This window comes from Vulpes lagopus, chromosome 4 (genome assembly GCF_018345385.1).
Source record: "Vulpes lagopus strain Blue_001 chromosome 4, ASM1834538v1, whole genome shotgun sequence".
Classification (NCBI taxonomy): Eukaryota; Metazoa; Chordata; class Mammalia; order Carnivora; family Canidae; genus Vulpes; species Vulpes lagopus.
Window position 1 is genome coordinate 3233163 of NC_054827.1, and position 18268 is coordinate 3251430.

General features: G+C 49.4%; 1 protein-coding gene across 1 annotated transcript in view; it reads left to right on the forward strand.

Moving 5' to 3' along the window:
• The first annotated feature begins 3961 nt into the window (after window positions 1-3961).
• CSMD1 (CUB and Sushi multiple domains 1) overlaps window positions 3962-18268 on the forward strand; it is a 1877909-nt gene continuing 1863602 nt past the window's right edge. The window contains exon 1 of the mRNA XM_041753151.1: window positions 3962-4218. Within this exon, the coding sequence (XP_041609085.1) occupies window positions 4134-4218 (85 nt within the window). The 5' untranslated portion in view covers window positions 3962-4133. The remainder of the gene's footprint in view (window positions 4219-18268) is intronic.

Sequence of the window (18268 nt, forward strand, 5' to 3'; positions counted from 1 at the left end):
TCACAGAATCCTTTTTTTTTTTAATGGGCTAGCAAATGATCTATCTTGGAGAATGCTCCATGCACACTTGAAAAGAATGTATATTTTGCTGTTTCTGAGTTGAGTGCTCTGTGGATGTCTGAATTTTTTTTTTTTAAATAAAGCAACCACAGGAACATAGAGAGGCCAGTGTGTGAGAACCCTGAATCCCCGGCTTAGGTGTTCCTCAATGTTGGGGGGAAGGGGACAGTACGTGTGGTTTGTAAATATCGATGCAGCAAAAGGCCAAGTGAGAGTCACCATCTGGCCCATAGTGAGATATGACCCCCTACAAAATCATGTGATTCCTGAAAGCCACCATCCCTCCTCAGCAGAAGGGGGGGTGACAATGACAGCCACGCTGCGGAGGAAAGTACACGAGAAGGCCTCTGCGAGCCATCAGTGATGATTCTGAATCCTGGAGCCGCCCATCCTTCTGGCTCCTCCAAGGCGGGGACTGCATTTAGGGAAACAGGAACCCTGTGGCTCCGGGACTGACCCTGCTATTACGGAAACAGTCTCCCCAGTTGTGTTATTCACCGTCCGCTTTTAGTCGGTGAGGTGGAATAAGCCAAACAACGACCCACCTAGCAATCACGGCAGCGTACCCCGTTCTCTAACATTTTCACACGTGTCTAGCTTCCCTGGCTAATTAACACTCCCGTTTGTGCAGTTTTAAATTTCTCGTTTTCTCTCAAGCATCCCGTTCATATTTTCTGTCCCCTCCCCAGGCAATTTCAGGTAGAAGAAAACCACTCTCCCTCTTCATTTGTAAGACTTTTCAGAGGCTTCTGTTGCCTTCTCTGCACCTGAGTCTTAATAAGGTAATTGTGACGTTATTTCAGGGATGCTTTATCCTCCCCTCTGCCTTGTTCATCCCACTGCTCACCTTCCACCGCTGAGTGCCGGTATCATCCCTAAGACTGCTTAGCCAGAATCTGGAGGCTGCAGATGAGAGCATGCCTAGGACTGGAAAAGGAATTTAAACAAAAAAGAAAATTAAAAAGAAAAAAAAAAAACCCTCAGTACAAAAGTGCAATGTTCCAGGCACCGCAGGCCAACGCCGAGAAGTGGTCACAAAGCTGCCTGGTGTGAATTCCCCACAGTCCCTGACTTACTCTAATCCCATTTGGTTAATGCTGCTCTAAATAACTGGCATTAGAATTGTAATATAAATGAAGGCCTTCACGTCCATTTAGCAATCAAAGGGGGAAAGAGCCTCTAGGAACATAATAATGGGCTTCATCTGCAGCCTGATTACATGAAGGGGGCAAGAGAGTTCCGGAGGGACTATCAGAAAACAAGTAGGGGACCTCCGATCAGCTAGGAGATAAGACCAAGGGACCACCAATTTCTCTGCAAACGCCCAACAAGGAAGGCTGGACACTAGATGGCAGCAGTGCCACATGCGTTCCTTCCAAATTAAGCCTTAAGATCTTGGGGGAAAAAATATCGCAACATTAACACCCAAATACAACCAGATCACAAAATCAGCCTATTTTACTTGACAGCCCTCTCCCACCCTCATCATATTTAGGATCAAGAAACAATTTGGCACGAATCACTAGAGGTCTCTGATATACGTTCTGGGCAAAGGATATGCCCCTATAAATAACAGCGAAGATGGGTAGTTATGGTCATTGGGATCATTGTTTCTTAAAAAGGGGAATTTAAAAAAAATGGGAATCAGATTTTTTGTGCCCCAAAGAAAAGAGGTGGTGTCAAAGACTGTAGACAGAACCAACCCAAGGAGAGTGAAGTTCAAACTGCAGCCCGGGGCCTGTCGCAATTATGCTTAAAGGTGTTCAATTGTGCAGGTGACACTCAACGTTGCTGATTGGGATCCTAATAAAGTAAAAATCATCTATGCGTCCCAGACCAGGAGCGTTAGATTTTGGAAACGTTTTTTAATGGGAGAAATCCTTCTTGATGACATGAATCATTAAGGATAGCAGTGGAAAGACAAGACAATGTTTCTCAAGAAGTCAGCTCTTGGGTCTTGTAAAAGAATTTTTTTTTCTTCTGATGAAAAGCTGGAAATGAACTATTGGAGCACTTAAGGGGTCTTAGACAACATTTTCGTTGACTTGCTGATCTACAGGTACTATCTGGGACCTGACCTGACATCACAGAGGGGTGATCCCTCCCTCTACAAGTCTAGTTCAGCCTAAAGAATAGAGCCCAGGGATTCCACTGGGAATTCCCCAATGATTGAGCCATTTTGCTTTCTTATTCTTACTCCAGGGACGACCTCAGCAAAACAGGACTCTACATGTGGAAACTCCCCATGTCGTGTATGAGACAGTTACTTTCAGAAAATCAAATTTGGTTCCTTGTATGTGAAAGAGACATTAGTTTTGATGCTGGCTCCAACTGTTCCGGGGAGGCTGTAGGGAGGCTCAGGGAATCATGCTTTGGTGCTTACATTTCAAAATTGTCGGCCCTTTATTCTCCACACTGGTCATCACGACCTTAGGTAGCCTGGAGATCGTGGGGGCAAGGGGACTATGAGAAGAATAAGGCAGGGATATAAAAAAAAAAAATCATTATGACATGGTCAATCTGTTGAGTCTTGAATCCTGACAGAGACAAAATGCAGGTGGAATAAAACTCCGTGGGCGATGGCCAACAGCGGGCTCTCCATGCCACCAGGGGCATTCGGTGAGGGGGAGGATCCAGTGTTTGGTGCCACTGGTCACTGTTTGTGGACATAGACAGCAATCCTCTCTTCCAAGCTGGGGCGTCCAGCTTTAGGTTCCCTCCACCCTGCACTGGAGTCACCCAGCCCTGTCTTGGTGCTGGCCCTCCTGGTGGTTTCTCTTTGAAAGCTCACAGCAGTCCCTAAAACGCCTTGCCTTACACAGTCCGCCCATAGGTCGCATGGGGACCTTTTCTATCTGGGGCAGGTGCCCTCTGGCTCCTTCCACCCTCTCCCCGGGCCTAGAGCTCTTCTCTGTCTGGGGCCTCACCCCTTAGCCGGTCTCAGAGGCGCTCGCTCCCTTGCAGTCCTCGCCCAGCCCCTTCTATTGGAATACAGAGCTCTCCCTGAAGGTTTGCCAACCTGCCACCTCCCTTCACCAGACCACGCTCTCCGGATCCCGGCCACTGTTCCTGGTTTGGAATTCTGTCTGAACCTAAGTTTGCTCACGCATCACCCCTAAGTCGGAACAGATTGGGATCATCCTAACTTCTTGCGCCTAGTCGCCACGTCCAAGACCTCTAGACAGAATAAATACATATACATATATATATATATTGTGTGTGTGTGTGTGTGTGTGTGCGCGCGCGCGTGCATGCTCCTCTTCCTTCCTCGGGGCGACTTGGAGCTGGTGGGCTCTCTAAGTTAGGCGGGGATGGGGGTGGGGGCGCGTGGGGTGGGGAGGGGGGCTTCCCTCGGGTCACCCAGCAGGAGATCAGCAGGTGGAGGCCCCCGCAGGAGCCCTCGGGATTGCCCGAGTGGCTGGGCTGCGTAGGCCACGGGGGTGCCCCCCTCCCGAGCGCCCCGCGAGCGTGGGTCCCCCCGGCCTGCGCGCCGCCGCGCGGGGGGCCGAGGGGCGCGCGCTGCCTGGGGTTGCGCGGTGCCCAGCCTCCTTCCCCTCCCGGCGGGTAGGGATGGTTGAGTCCAGCCGCCACGGCAGCGGCTCCGGGTGCCGCTAGCAGCCTGTCTCCTGCGCTCCCCGCCTTCCCTCTCCAGGCTGGCTCCCTCCCCCCGCGCCCCCTCCCTGCCGCCTCGCCGCCTCCCTCCCGCAGCTCCCACTCGCTGGCTCGCTCTCCGGCTGCCTGGGCTCCGGGTCGCTCCCGGCTGCGCGCTCGCTCGGCGCCGGGCCCCCCTCCCGCAGCCTCGCCGCCTTGGAGCCTCCCTGCCCGGCCCGGCCCGGCCCGGCCCGGCAGCCCGGCGCGCGCTCGCCCGGAGCCGCTCAGCGCCGCGGAGGCTGGGGACCGATGCTATGAGAGCGCGGCGAGCGGGGCGCGCGGAGCTGCAGGAGGCGTCGGGTGCGCGGCCGGTCCGGGCGCCGGGCTCCGGCTCGCCTCGCCCTGCGGGCATCCCCCGGCTCTGCCGCTAGCCCCGCCGCGGAGGGCCCTCGCCGGCGTGCGCGCGTGGAATATCCGCAGACATGCCTGCGCCGAGGACGTGCCAGCTCCTGCTCCTGCTCCGGGTGCTGCTGCTCCTGTGCGCCGGGCTCCTCACCGCAGCCAAGGGTAAGGCAGTGCCGCGCGCCGGCGGGGACCTGGGCGAGCCCTCCGAGGCCCGGCTCGCGGCCGCGGGGGTGCGCGGGGAGGAGGGCAGGGGGCCCGGGCGCGGGGCGGGCGGCTGCCGGGGCTTCTCCATCGCGGACGCGGGGGAAGGCGCTGCCCGAGAGCCGGGCTGCCATCGCCTCCTTCCCCAGCGCCCCCCCCCAGGCTCCCCGCCTCGCCTCGCCTCGCCTCGCCTCGCCTCCACTTGGCTGGCACGACACGCTCGCCCTCGGCTGTTGGGGAGAACGGAGCCGGCCCCGAGTTGGGCTCCGACTGCGCCGCGGCGGGCGGTGCAGCCGGCTCGGGCAGGTGGCGGCTGCGGTCGGGGCGCTGCGGGGAGGTTCCCGGGACTTTCCCCGGACCCCGAGCCCGCGGCTGCCCAAGTGGCCCGGGCGGAGGCAAGTTCCGGCCCTCCAGGGGCTTGGGGGCATCCAACAGGCGGACCTGCGTGCAGCCCCGGCTCCCCGCACCCGCGCGCGCCCGGCCGCCCCCTGCTCCCCCCCGCAGCCCCCGCGCGCTGGGGGACCGAGCTCGCCACCGCCTCCCTCCCCCCTGGACTTTGCTCCCTGCAAGTTGGAAGGAGCTGGCGAGGTGCGCGGGGAAGGCGGGGAGACCCGGCTGGGGTCCGCCGCGGGGCCCGAGGCGCTGTGCCCCTCGCTGCCTCCCGGAAAGGGAAGGAGTCGCCCCGGGTCACCCCCCGGGGCTTGCAGCTCGGTGCACTTGGGTTTCTCCTTAAAACGAGTTGGGGAATGTTTCCCTCTAACTAGCCTACAGGCTGCAATCTCGGAGCTGGCAGTGGCTCCAGCACTTGTCTATTCTCTGGGAAAGAAAACAAGCTCCCTCTTGATTCCGGGAGAGGGAGGGGAGGAGGGGGAGAGAGGGAGAGAGAGTGAGAGAGAGAGGAGAGAGGGCGGTGGTGGGGGTGGGGGTGGGATATTGATTGATTTGCACATTGGAAAATACCTGCCCCCATTTCCTCATCTTGGCCTCCGAGGATGCTCCTCCTATCAATCAACACTCCATCGTCCCACTCCTGGGAATATCTCTAGCTACGGAGATGTGCTTCTTCTCTTCCTTTTTAAAGGACGCTGTCAAGCCTGCCGTGTGCGCGGGTGTGTTCCAATGGCCATTTGCTCTCTCCCCACACTGAAGTCCCTCTTTCCTCTCTAGATGTTTCCATCTTTTTTTTTTCTCCCCCACCCATTTTCTATTCCTCCAGTGTTCCAGATTCGGGGGTGATTGACAAGGCGAAGGAGGACTATCTCTGGTTCCATTAGGAAACTCCAGATGGGCCTGACCTGGGGAGAGGTGGAGAGAATGGCAGATGAGGCTCCCCGCGCCCGGCGGCGGCCAGGGCGGGTGGAGAGCTGACCGCCTGGCGGCAGACCCCCCCGCCCCGCGCACGCACTCACCCCTGCCGCCCGGGGTCTGCGGGAACGCGCCCCAAGAGCCCGGGGAGCGCGAATGTGTGGCGCTGGGGCGCCTGAGCTCCTGGTCGCTCGCAGTCGGGGACCTGCTGCAGACACCTCCCCTCTGCCCCCGGGCCCAGCGCTGTGCAGACGCCCCGCCTTGGGCGCCGCTGTTGGGGCTGCTGGGGAGGCACAGCCGGCGGAGCAGGGGCGAGGTGGGGGGTGGGAGGGGTGGATGGCGGCCTGGGGTCGCGCGGGGCTGGCTGGAGATGCCCTGCAGGAAAAGTCCAGCGCAAAACCGCGGCGCCCCCGGGAAGTGCGTGCGGGGTTTTTCCCAGGTCGGGGCCGGGGCCTGAGCGCAGCCCCTGGCTCTGCGTAGCCAAGCCCCTGCGTGGAGAGCAAACACCTGCTACGCAACTCGGCAAAACTTCCCACCCCTTCTTGTGCACTCCAAGTCCAGCAGAGCCGGGGCCGCCTGCAAGCGCCCCCTCTCCCCCCATCACCCCCTCCTCCTCCACTCCCCTCCCCCGGCGGGCAGCGCAGCCTCCGAGCGCATCGTCGGTTCCCCGTAGCTCCGCGCGCCCCGCGCGCCCTTCCCCCGCAATTAGCAGGGGTTGCTGCGCGGAGCCGGCGGCGGCGGCCCTGCCCGAGCTGCTTGGCAATCGTTGCACGTGTGCCGGGTGGGCCGCGGCCGCGGGCGGCGGGGGCTGGGCGCGAGGGCGTGTGCGGGCGGGGCCCCAAGCCCCCCGCAGGTGCGGCGGGGAGGGGAGCGCCCCCTGCGCCCCGCGGAGTGGGGGGTCCCGGGCCCCGGGCGTGCGCCGCGCGGGGCTGTGCGCGCGGAGGGTCCGCGCCCGCTGCGCCAGGGCCGCAGCTGGGCTGCTGGGGGGTGGGGGGCGAGGCCCCGAGGTCACCCGGCGGGGCCCGCGGGGCTGGAACGCCTCCCCCCGCGCCGGAGGGGTCGGGGGCGAGCGCAGGTGGGCGCGCGGGAGCCGGCTGCAGGCGGGGGGCGGTGACGCCAGCCCCGGAGAGCGCGCGGCAGCCGGGGCGCGGACGCATCCCCCCTCCATCCTCCCCTGCCCCGGCCGAGCGGAGCCGGGGTGGCCGAGGTCGGGCCTCCGCCCCGGGAGAGGGGCCCCCGGTGCCCGGAGCCGCAGGGCTTCCCCGCGCAGGAGGCACGAGCGCTCCCGGGAAGCAGCGCGGCGTGCGCCCAGGTGGCGGCTCCCGCTGGGTCGGGGCGGGAGGAGAGTTTGTGATGCGCGGGGTGTGCAGTCCGTGACCCTTTTGCGGAGTCGTGCGAGGCTGCAGGGGCTGCGGTCGCGCGAACCCGGGGCCCGCCCCTCCCCGGGGCTCCGGCTTCAGCTGATCGTGCAACCTGGGCGGGGGGGCGGTCCCCGGGATTCAGGGCTCAGGTCCTTTTGTTTGTTGTTTCTGACCATTACTATTGTAAAGGTCGAGTCCCAGGTGTGCCTCCCCTCCTCACACACAGCACAGTTTCAGGGCCCACGGGAGACGGAGGATGGCTTGCAAGAGTTCTCATCCAGCACCTACGTGGCATAACGCATTCCGTGAGCTCTGCGATTTGCACCCTTATCTGGAGCTGATCTACCGGCTGTTTGGGTGCGCAAAGTTTGCTTTGCTCCTCCGTTGTTTCTTGTGGCTGTGCAGCGACGGGAATGCAGTGATTTGCAAGCTTTGCCCAGAAAGTGTCAAAAAAAAAAAAAAAGAAGCACCCAATAGTAGCTCTATGGTCTCTCTGCAGGAAGCCTGGGAGCCAAAGGTGGGGTGCTTATCAGGGTACCCAGTTCTTACAGTCACCAACCCACCCAGCTAGTTCTAAGGTTCACTGACCCGCCCTGCCTAGGGATTTAAGCATGCATTTCATTACCAAATTTTCACAGCAACCATATAACTCAACACACGTACACACATACAGAGAGTGAGAGCAAGAGCAAGAGAGGGAGAGAGAAACCTTCCCAGATGTGCATGCTTCTAGATGAGTTACCTTGTTAACAATTCATATCACCCAGAAGGATGCCCAGACCTTATATTTGCTGGCCACATCTGCTTTATGGTTGAGCAACTCCACATATACTCCGTCCTGAGGAAGTCAGGAATTCCCGTGAATAAATGGCTTTCACGGGAAAACCCCCGACACATCATATAGTAGGTGGGTCATGTATAAGGGAAGTTAAGATTTCTACATTGGTGATTTTCTTAGCTAATCATGCCTATTGCTTTTTTGGCCTTGTGAGAGGGTTAAGTTTTTGTGTTGTTTTGTTTTTCGGTGAAGAGCTGTTCAGCTGAAAGCTCTGGTGCTTCTGGGCAACCTATATGTTCTGAGTTTGGGATTTTAAATCCGTGAAAGGGTGAGCTGGGGGAAGGCTTTCCTCCAAAGTGGCAGGTCTTGTAAACTTCAATAGTGGGACAGTGAGATCTGGATAAGCAAGTCCAGGGGAGCAAAGAGCAGGTGGTGAGATGGCAGGAATGCCCCCCAGGCCTCGAGCACCTCTGCGCCCACAGGCCTGGAGGGGACAGGCCATCATTACTTGCATGTCAGCTTTCAGGCTTTCAGCTCGCAGCTCACGCTGGAGAAGTAGTCTGGCCTGGTACAGGCTTCTAAGTTCCTGCAGGCGAAACCGGCTCCTCCTGAGGGCAATGCTTCCTCAGTCTCCAGTTTTTTTTTTTTTTTTTTTGTCTCCGACAACCAACAGTGCTTTGAAAATGTCAAGAAAATGGTTCAGCTTCCTTTAAGAAATAGATAAACAAAGGCTCAGTGGCCGGTTAGTGCTCATTGCAGAGGATACAGCAAATCCAGTGTAGACATTTCTAAGCTGTCAAAATGCAAATGGCATATTAAATACTCTGTGCTCTACTGAATTCTAAATGTGCCTCTGGTCGGTTTTCTGCTGAGCTCATAGTGAAAATCAGCCACTACAACAGGCGTACACGCAATTTAAGCGACACTTTCCCTTTGGCCTTTCGTATTTCCTCTCCTTAGGTTCGTTGCCCTGTAGACTGGAGGAGTTGAATGAGTAGTCCTTGCACAGAGTAGGTGACAGAGCTACGTGGGCTTATTTATATTTCGTTTATGTCAGTAATAAATCAGAGGAAGACATCTGGGTCGAGGTGTAGTTGTTCTACAAACAACCTACCGTATTTGTACCTTTTGGGTGTTGGGCATAGGATTGCTGGACCAGAGTCGGGTAAAGGACAGACTCAAACCACTTCTACCCTGTGTTCCAACCACTCTAAGGACCAGAGATGGAATTGTTTGAAACACCGGAACTGGCTTGGGTATGCCACCTACCTGAAGCAAGGAAATAAATACTTTGGTTGGGCTGAGACTAATTAGTCCTAAAGGAAATCCAACCTTTGACCCTGCCCTCATGGTACAACCCCTGTGCTGAGCTCCGTGGATGTCCACTTCAGGACAGCCTATCAGCTGGCCGGTATGCAGACTGAATAATCCTATTGAGGTCCTTGCCTCAGTGCAAGGAAATAGCCCCTTCCACAGTGACTTTAAGATGACCTTATCTTTGACTAATTGATATGCCTATATTTAAGGTGGAATTTACTCCCTGGTACTGAGGCCCATAAGTGATAGGATTAAAATTCCTTTTATATATATAATATATATTCCTATTATCTATCTATATATTATCTATCTATCTATCTATCTATCTATCTATCTATCTATCTATAAGTACAAGAAGATCCTTTCATTGAACTGGTTAAGATGAACTGATGGTTCGAATTCCAAAATGATGGTAGGAATTTTGTGAAAATAATGCTATCTTGCAACTCCCCGCCCCCCATCCCTGCAAAGCAACCTCTTCGGACGCACTATGAAGCACTTTATTTTCACTCTTATTTTTTTGAGTGTAGCTGCAATATCTTTAAGCCATTGATATCAACCACTAATGTCTGGGAGAGGAAAGTGCCACCGTCGCTTTAGGGAAGTTGCATGATCTCTCTTTGTCCCTAACATCTATGTTCTAGCTGGATGAGAGATTTCATCATCCACTAGGCACACTGTCTCATTTAACAAAACCCACTCCTGAATATATTATAAACATTCTACTGAGGGATAACATTTCAACAAATTTACTTGATTTAAAGTCAGTGTTACTGTGGCCCACAGAGGCAATGTTTATCTCCAGCTTAAACTTCTTTGATGAAGGAGAAAAACATGCAGGCATGGACCCCTATTAAAAATAGCTACTATATCTTTTAGGTCTCGTGCATTTTGCAATTTATTCATGGAAATCTTCCTGCTTTATCTTATACTAGTTTTAGCTTGGGGGTGGGGGGGGGGAGCTGTAAAAGGAAAAGGGTTATTTCAGTATTACCATTCTTTCCAAATATAAGTAGAATAAAAGCGATACGTTGTGATACTAACAGTCTTAATCTTTCCAGTCTTCTACCTTAATACTAACAATCTTAACATAATTTTGCCCCATTGTCAGTAAAAGGATACATCCTGAATAATACACCGTGCTTTAAAAACTACCCTTGTTACTGATGTGAGATCAAAGGAAATAGAGTCATGAAGAAGTCAAGTTGTTGGCGGCATTTCTCAGGTTTTTCACCCACTAGTCACTCTTAGACTAGTTGCAACCTGAGACTTAAATCATGTAAAATATTGGCCGGACTCTTGGTTTGATGGATTTTGGAGATCCTGAGCCTCAATAAAATTCAAGAAACACTAATACGGCATCTAGATATTACAGGTGTGCCTCCCAACTCTCTGTCGGAATGATCCAGATAACTGTAAGCTGAGGGAGCTGCAATGGAATCAGAGCCGCTTTTGAGGGTTTGGAGCATTTCCCCATTTTATTATTGTGGCAACCTTTTGTTTCTTTGTACTAAATGTGTCACCTTTATCATGGTAGATGTTGGCTTTGTGACCAGGATGTAGAGTTTTTGAATAGCCTTTTGCAAACTCTGTATGCATAAGAATCAGTGGAGGTTTGGTTTAAATGCAAATTTTAAGGCGCCCCCCCCCCCCCCCCCCCCCCGCCAAACCGAGTTATTCTCAATAAACAGATTTTAGGTGGTGTTGGAAATCTGCATTTATATATGTGTATCTGTTATCTATCTACCAATTCTTCCTCCGTTTCAATAAAAGGCATCAGAATCTAATAGCCCACTCATTGAGACTTCACAGGCTAATTAGCCCCTACTGACTCCAAGATGAATACACTATAGTATGAAATTGTGCAATTATTTTAGAAGATTTCTTCTTTATCATTAGGGCCTCCATCATTGGTGTTCATCATTCTATGCTGTTTTTAATCTTTTTTTTTTTTTAAATGGTCTTACAGCGAAGATGAGATCCAAGCTCCTTGTCCATAATGTTTATATTATCGGAAGACTTCAAGGGATAATTATACTCTTTCATATAAAAATACAGTGGGAATGAATGATTTTATTTTTTCTCTTACTGTTTAGTGTACTCTGATATGATTAGTGTTATGTAAGGAAGAGCTAAATGTGAGATTAAAATTAGAATTATTTGGGGAGTGATCTCTAATGAATTAAAAGCCTTTGAAATTAATTGTGAATTCTAAGCAGTCATTTTCCAGATGCTGGTGAATCCCTATGCCTTTATTCAGAGAAACTTATTTATTTCTCTTTTTGTTTTTAATAGAAAGCGTCTTTATTGATCTTTTGCAAGTGAGTAATTTTCTACATGAACTTGATATTCACGTAAAAATATATAGTGGATTCTCAACTTTGATGTTCCCATAAAATTCCCCACCCTTGACATGACCATGCTTCTTACAGTCTTGCCTGATGAGTCTCCGAGTGGACTGTCACTTCCTTTTTCTATCTGTAAGTTGATAATTAAGACTGCAAACCTTTGGCTTTTATGCAAATGGATAGTCTTCAGGGTAACAGAAAGTTAAACACAGCTCATTCTTATGAAAATGGGTTCTGCTGGAGTTAAGGATATTCACTTTTCTTTCAAAGAATGGACCTTGAGAGTATTGTTCAGAGGCCATCAACAAATTTTGTCTCCCTGTTTCAAACTATTTCTTTTTATGGCTAGGAAAGTGGTGTACTTTGATGTATAATACAGCTGTGGATAGTTAAGACTTGCAGGGAATGATTGGCACTTCCTACAGAAAAGAAGAGGGACCCTGACAACATAAGAAAGGTCACATTTTTACAAGAAATTAACTGAATTGAGCAGATACTTCCCTTTATGCTCTAGAAATGTAAATTTCTTCGGCATCAATCTGGCATTTCTTGTTCTGTCTCATTCTTTTCCTCCTTTCTTACAAAATATAATTATTGTGAACAACTTAAGACAAATCCAGCCATTAGGATTTTATTTTGTTTGTGGTGTTGGCCATATACTTGAGGTGGCAGGTTACCTGCTCAAGATGTGTGCTCCATTTTCCATGGAAACAATAGGAAATTTTCAGACTCTAAATCCCAACACTTTTTTTTTTTTGATTCGTAGATGATCTCAAGAGAAAGTCAGGTGAAGGACATCACCTTGATACCATTAGGTGGAAATAGTTCTTATCAGTATATTTAAATATGTAGGTAGAACTACTCTCATTTGTGGGAAATATATATGGTGTTAGTCTGTTGCCATCCTAAACAATGAAGACCTGGGAGTCTAAGAAGAGACTTGGGAAGTCTGGTCTCTTAAATAGAATTAGAGTAGTCATTTTGTTCACTTGCAGAGTCGTGGTGCATACCGGCTCAAATAACTCAATCCCAGGTAACTGGAATTCATGAGTTCTTGACTGTTTACCTACACACTTTAACAATGAAGTTGTCGACTCTGGGCTTACCCTCAAGGAGCTTTCATTGTTACTAAAAACTAAACCAAAGGCCTCAAGTTACTGACCGAATTACTATCTATGTGTTCAAATATTGGACGGTGATGCATACAGCAGATGCCACACAGATAAAGGGAGGATCCCCCATAGGAGGTGGAAAATTGGTAGAGCCTCCATGAGTGGAGGAGAAAGGAGACAGGAACAAAGTCAGAGAGAATGAGGATGTTGAATGAGAAATGCACCCCCCTGCCCCCTTCTGCACAATAGCCTGTCCAGGGGGTCAGGTGGAGCATGGAGATGAGCCTATAAATATGGATGCTTCTCAGAAATTCTTCGATGGCTCCTGACAGCCAAAGGCCCAAGTGGGAAGGAATACAAACTACTGCCCTGGGACTGTTTCCTGAAATAGGCACATACACAACTGATTTGATGCCTGGCCTCCTTTCCTCACACAGCCAGTGGGTCAACCGCTTGTTTGGACCAGGAATCTCTTTCTTGGAAACAAATAAGTGATGTCCTTTTTTAGAAATTTTTTCCCAGGTTCCATGAGTGATGCTCTTTACTGTTGTTTTTGTTGTCATGACTCCCAGAAAATCATACGGACAGAGCACTGGGTGTGGGGGGAAGCGTGTTTTGGTTACTGGTTTACCGGCAGTGGGCACTGGCGCCCTACATACTGCGTGTGTGTCTACACCAGCGGGTGTGCCTCCCCCGTGCGGCCTTGTGGATCCTTTATAAATGGCTTCAGTCTCTGTCCAGCTCTACCTCTCTGCTGCCTGCTAGTGACTGGCCCTCCAGTCTGACCTTTGCTCCCTTCGACCTCAAGCCCACTCAGCTTGGAGTCTACCTCTAGGTCCCTCGCCCCAGCTGACCCCCCAGTCTCCCAGGCTTCACGTGGCCTCGTCACTCACCACATTTCACAGCCATTGGTCATAGCACAGAGCACCGGGAGTGTAAGATCCTTAAAAATGTTCCTTGCTTGCTCCTTTTGTTTCTGTTGATATCGTTCTTATGTTGTAGATTTAAAGTCCCACAGAATTAAAAGGCCACCTTCCAACTGTCCCACTACTGTAGCGTTTCCTTGTACTTTCATTATCTCTTCAATGAATAAACAAATGCTCTCATGTATAGGATTCTGTCCATTTTTTTTAAGTGAGTTGGATTAATATGTTGAAAATATTTTTTTGAAAAGACGTCTAGAATACAGATGACCTGTGGAACGTATCAGGAATGAGCTCCTCAAGTCAGGGACAAATACCCAGACTAGAAGGCATCAAAATAGTTCACATTGAGACCCTATATCCAAATTACCCGTTTTGCTATGCTTATTTCATTCTTTTTTTTTTTTTTTCATATTTGTTTCTTTTTAGATACAAAGTAGCTTATCTGGGGCATTTGCATTTTTTTTTCTCCTAGCGATAATAATTTGATGATATTAGAGCTGGTACAGCAGATATGTCAACTTACAATTGTCGTTTTGATCTTCATGACTATTTCATGTCTCAGCTTTTTAATTTAAAAGAATTACAGAAGACGATTATGGAACAAAGAAAAACTTATCAGTCTCTTTCTTTTGCCACTGCAAATACAAAATTACCTTCCCGGTGTTCTTTAGTGGCAATGAGAGAACCCGAAGGGATGCGCTGTCAGGGTGTTTAAAAAACGTGGGGTCTTCTGACCTGACCCTATAGACACACCAAACTTTGAGGTGTGATTTATACCTCCTAGTGGATACTTTTTTTTTTTTTTTCAGTTTTACAATGGATGGACAATAAGAGGCCATTTAAAAAGAGTTAGTAAAAAAAAAATAACAAAGTGTTATATGTCAAGGTGAAGTGACTATCCTTTCTTCTGTGAGCTGGCCTGTTTTTTATATTTAAGAACAGATCCTGTGAGTAGGAGGGAAAAAAGTGTGTGAGTTAGAGATCCGATGTCATTTCCTGCAGCCTTAAAATCGGAGTATGAGATCTGAGCCCCTGTGTTATGCCTGTTATTTTCAATTTATTCTATTTTTTATTTTAATTTAAAAATTAATCAAGTGTAGTTGACACACAACGTTACGTCAGTCTCAGGTGTACAACCTATTGACTCAACTTCTCCATACGTCCTGCTGTTCTGACCATGGGCATAGCTACCCTCTGTCTCCATACAACGCTATTACAACACCACTGGACATAGTGTTTTTATGCTTTTTAATGACTACTCATCATTTGGCCCAAGTTAAGAGGGCGTAGAGACAGAGATCCAAAGGCATTTGTCACAAGATCGTGTTATATTGTCCTCTGTTCCCCACATCTCTTCTCTTTGCAGGACAAAATGCCTCCAGGAATGGTTAAGGGCTAGAAGGACAAATGGGAGGGGAAGTCCATCACGGCACTGCTTGCATTAGGTGTCTATTGCCGCGCAACATGATCCCCACAAACCAGCAGCTGATGCAGCACACGTATAGGATCTTACAGTTCCTGGGGGTCAGGGGTCTGTGCACCGCCGGCTGGGTCATGCAGGTCCTCTGCTTATGGTCTCACGGGCTGTCATCAGGGTGTTGGCTGGGACTTCATTTTCATCTGGAGCTCAGCTGGGGAAGGACCCCCTCCTAGCATGACTCAGGGGCTGGCAGGATTCCATTCCTTGTGGTTGTAGGGCTGAGAGCTTAAGTTTATTGCTGGCCATCGGCCAGAACTCACCCTCGGCTCTAGAGGAGGTCCATGATTTCTTGCCACATGGACCTTCCCAACATGGCGAAAGAGAGACTCAGGCAAATTGGATATAACGATATTACATGTAATTACATGATCAAGACACACAATCCCATATAGTCCATCACTTTTACCCAATTCTATTGATTAGAAACAAGACCCAGGCCTGCTCTCACTCAAGGGCATAAACATCAAGAGGTGAGGATCATGGTGGCCACCTGAAGAATCTACCCACTACACACTCCTAGAAATAGGTTAATACAGAAAAAGCATCATACAGTGACTAAGCAAAGGGCCGACGACCTAAGAGTGGGCAACAAATAGAAATGGGTTTTGCATACAGAGCAAAAATAAATAAAATATGTAGGAAAAGGTCCCTAAATTTATTATTGATCAAAAGAATATAGATTAAACAATACCATCCCTTCAACAATGTATTTGTGAAACTATGATTCATGCGACCCACATCAGCGGGCAGGTGGGAAGACGGCGTCCACGTACCAGCTGTACATGTAGAAAAAGTCAGGGGGGAGAAAAGTTGCTCATACCAATCAAAATTTTAAAGTATCAGATATTTTAACCCAGAAATGTAATACATTTTTGGGCAATATGTGCTTATTTATTTTTAGCTCTCCCTCTAATAGTGAAAAATTGGACAGAGCTTAAATGTCCATTGTCCTACAATAGCTAAATAAATCGTGCAATGCACTGTAGAGTCTATATGCAAGTGCTTCCACGGTAAAAGGACTGAGGTGAAGATTCAAAATACTACTACTCCTATGCACGTGTAAAAATATCTGGAAAACTGCATACATTACACCAATGATGTTTAAATGTTTGAATTTGGGATAACCACATCAGACTTCTCTAAATAAAATCATAGTTCTTAAATTTTTTTAAAAAAAGGATTATCTGAAAGAAAAGGACAAGTAGCTCTTGTCCAACCATTGATGAGAAACATAGACAGATGATAAGATTTGTGAACTTGAGATGACCTTTAAGTTCAGGATGATAACTTGCCTTTTACTTGGATCAGAGAACCTAAGTGTCTTGGACAGACTCCTAGGGAAACCTGAGGCAGAAGGAACTCCGTGTAAGCGAACAGTCTTCTCCTGGGAGCCCACGAGCCTCCTGATGACCCAGCATCTGGCTCCCCGCTCAGGACCAAACTGGCCTTCTGTCTCCCACGTCCTGGCTCTCTGTCCCAGGCTGGTGGGACCACACAGTGTCTTCCCTGACGTGATGCTCTGGGAAGTGAATCTGGCCAGGAAGGTTCTGGGAGTCAGTGTAGAAAGACCCTCCTGGCAGCTGGGGAAGCACAACATGGACTCTTCTGAGACGGTCCAGAACCACGGTGGGGGGTGGGCTGCAGAGATGCTACAGGACCCTCAGGAGGATGAAATATGTTAAAGGATTGGACTGCTTTGTTAAAAAATTAACTACGGTGATGTCTTTTACGCTGCTGAAGACCCAGAGCTCTGTTTCCTTGGTGTTACTTAGATAATGTGTTTTCCATCAGTAGAATGGGGGTGCCATGATCGCCATCGTGGAGTGTTTAATTCTGAAGAGCGTGATGTGTTATGTTCTACCTCTGAAATATTTATTGGTTGGGACTGCCTAACATGGTACAATCACACAGTTCCATGCTTAAATGTCTTAATGATTAAAATATCTTGAATTAGGGACGCCTGGATGGTTCAGCGGTTGAGCATCTGCCTTTAGCTCAGGGCGTGATCCCAATCCCGGGATCGAGTCCCACATGGGTCTCCCTGCATGGAGCCTGCTTCTTCCTCTCCCTGGGTCTCTGCTTCTCTCAGTGTGTCTCTCATGAATAAATAAATAAAATAAAATCTTTAAAAATAAATAAATAGGGGAGGTGGGCGGGGGGTGGGGGTGACTGTGGCAGGCACTGAGGTGGGCACTTGACGGGATGAGCACTGGGTGTTATTCTATATGTTGGCAAATCGAACATTAATAAAAAATCAATTTATTAAAAAAATACTAAATACTAAATAAATAAATAAATAAATAAATAAATAAATACAAACTTGAATTAGGAAACTACTTTTCTGAAGCGGAAACTTGTTCATCAGTTTGATTGATGGTTCGTGTCACGTGATGGAAATAATTTGAGTTTTCGTGCGCTCAGGTGTGATGGAGAAGATACCTACGCGAGATGCCCAGTTGCACGTGCTTGACAGCGTCCTCCGGGAAGCTGGGCCCTCCTGAAAACCAGGAAACTCTCTGACACCCGGTTTTCTCATCTTTGCAAAGGGGATGTTAACTGGACTCAATATTATAAAGATTAGATGCATAAGCGTGTGTAAAAGGCTCAGCGGACTGCCTGGCGGTTACTGATCTTAAATAAATGTTAGCAACTGCTTTATTCTAGCAACTAAGAAATTAGACTACCAATTCAGAGTATGGCCCCAGAAGTAATATTGGAGAAAGCCTTGTTTTTTTAGAGAGACATTTTTTTTATGAGTGAAGATTAATAATTCTATCTGGATATACATACCTCCATTTATAAGAGTCATCCTAATAATAATTTCTAGAACTCTTCAGGATGTACTAAACGCCTTTCCATTCCTTATTTCATTGACAGACACACGAACATTACTGAGATTTCTCAGAAAGGCCAAGTGCTAATAGGATCAAAGTCATAATTTGACCTTGCGCATCACCTTCAGCTTGAATAATACGAAAAGCTCAGCAAAGCCACTTAGAGATGTGTCTTATAGTCACTTATGACCGGGAAGCCTGGGACCTCTGAAGTGACCGTGAGGGGGACAATAAAAGAAAATCGTAGGACACTTCTCAGAGTAGGACCGTTCTGGAAAGTCCATCTGTCTACACATCCAGGGTGTTGCTTGTGAGCATCCCCGACAGCCGTGCGCTGCTCTCGGGTTCTGAAAGAGCTCATACCTTTCTCTGACTGCCTCGTTTGGCTCAAGAAGTGTCTGAGGCCTATTTTTATTTACTCATTTTCTGAGGCTGTTCTAAAAAAAGGCACATGGGGAATGGGGCGACTTGCTGGTTGAGGCTTGTGCAAACACAGATAGATTAGGTCTTTGTGGGCAATGTAGTAAATCTCTCACCTTTCTGAAAGTAC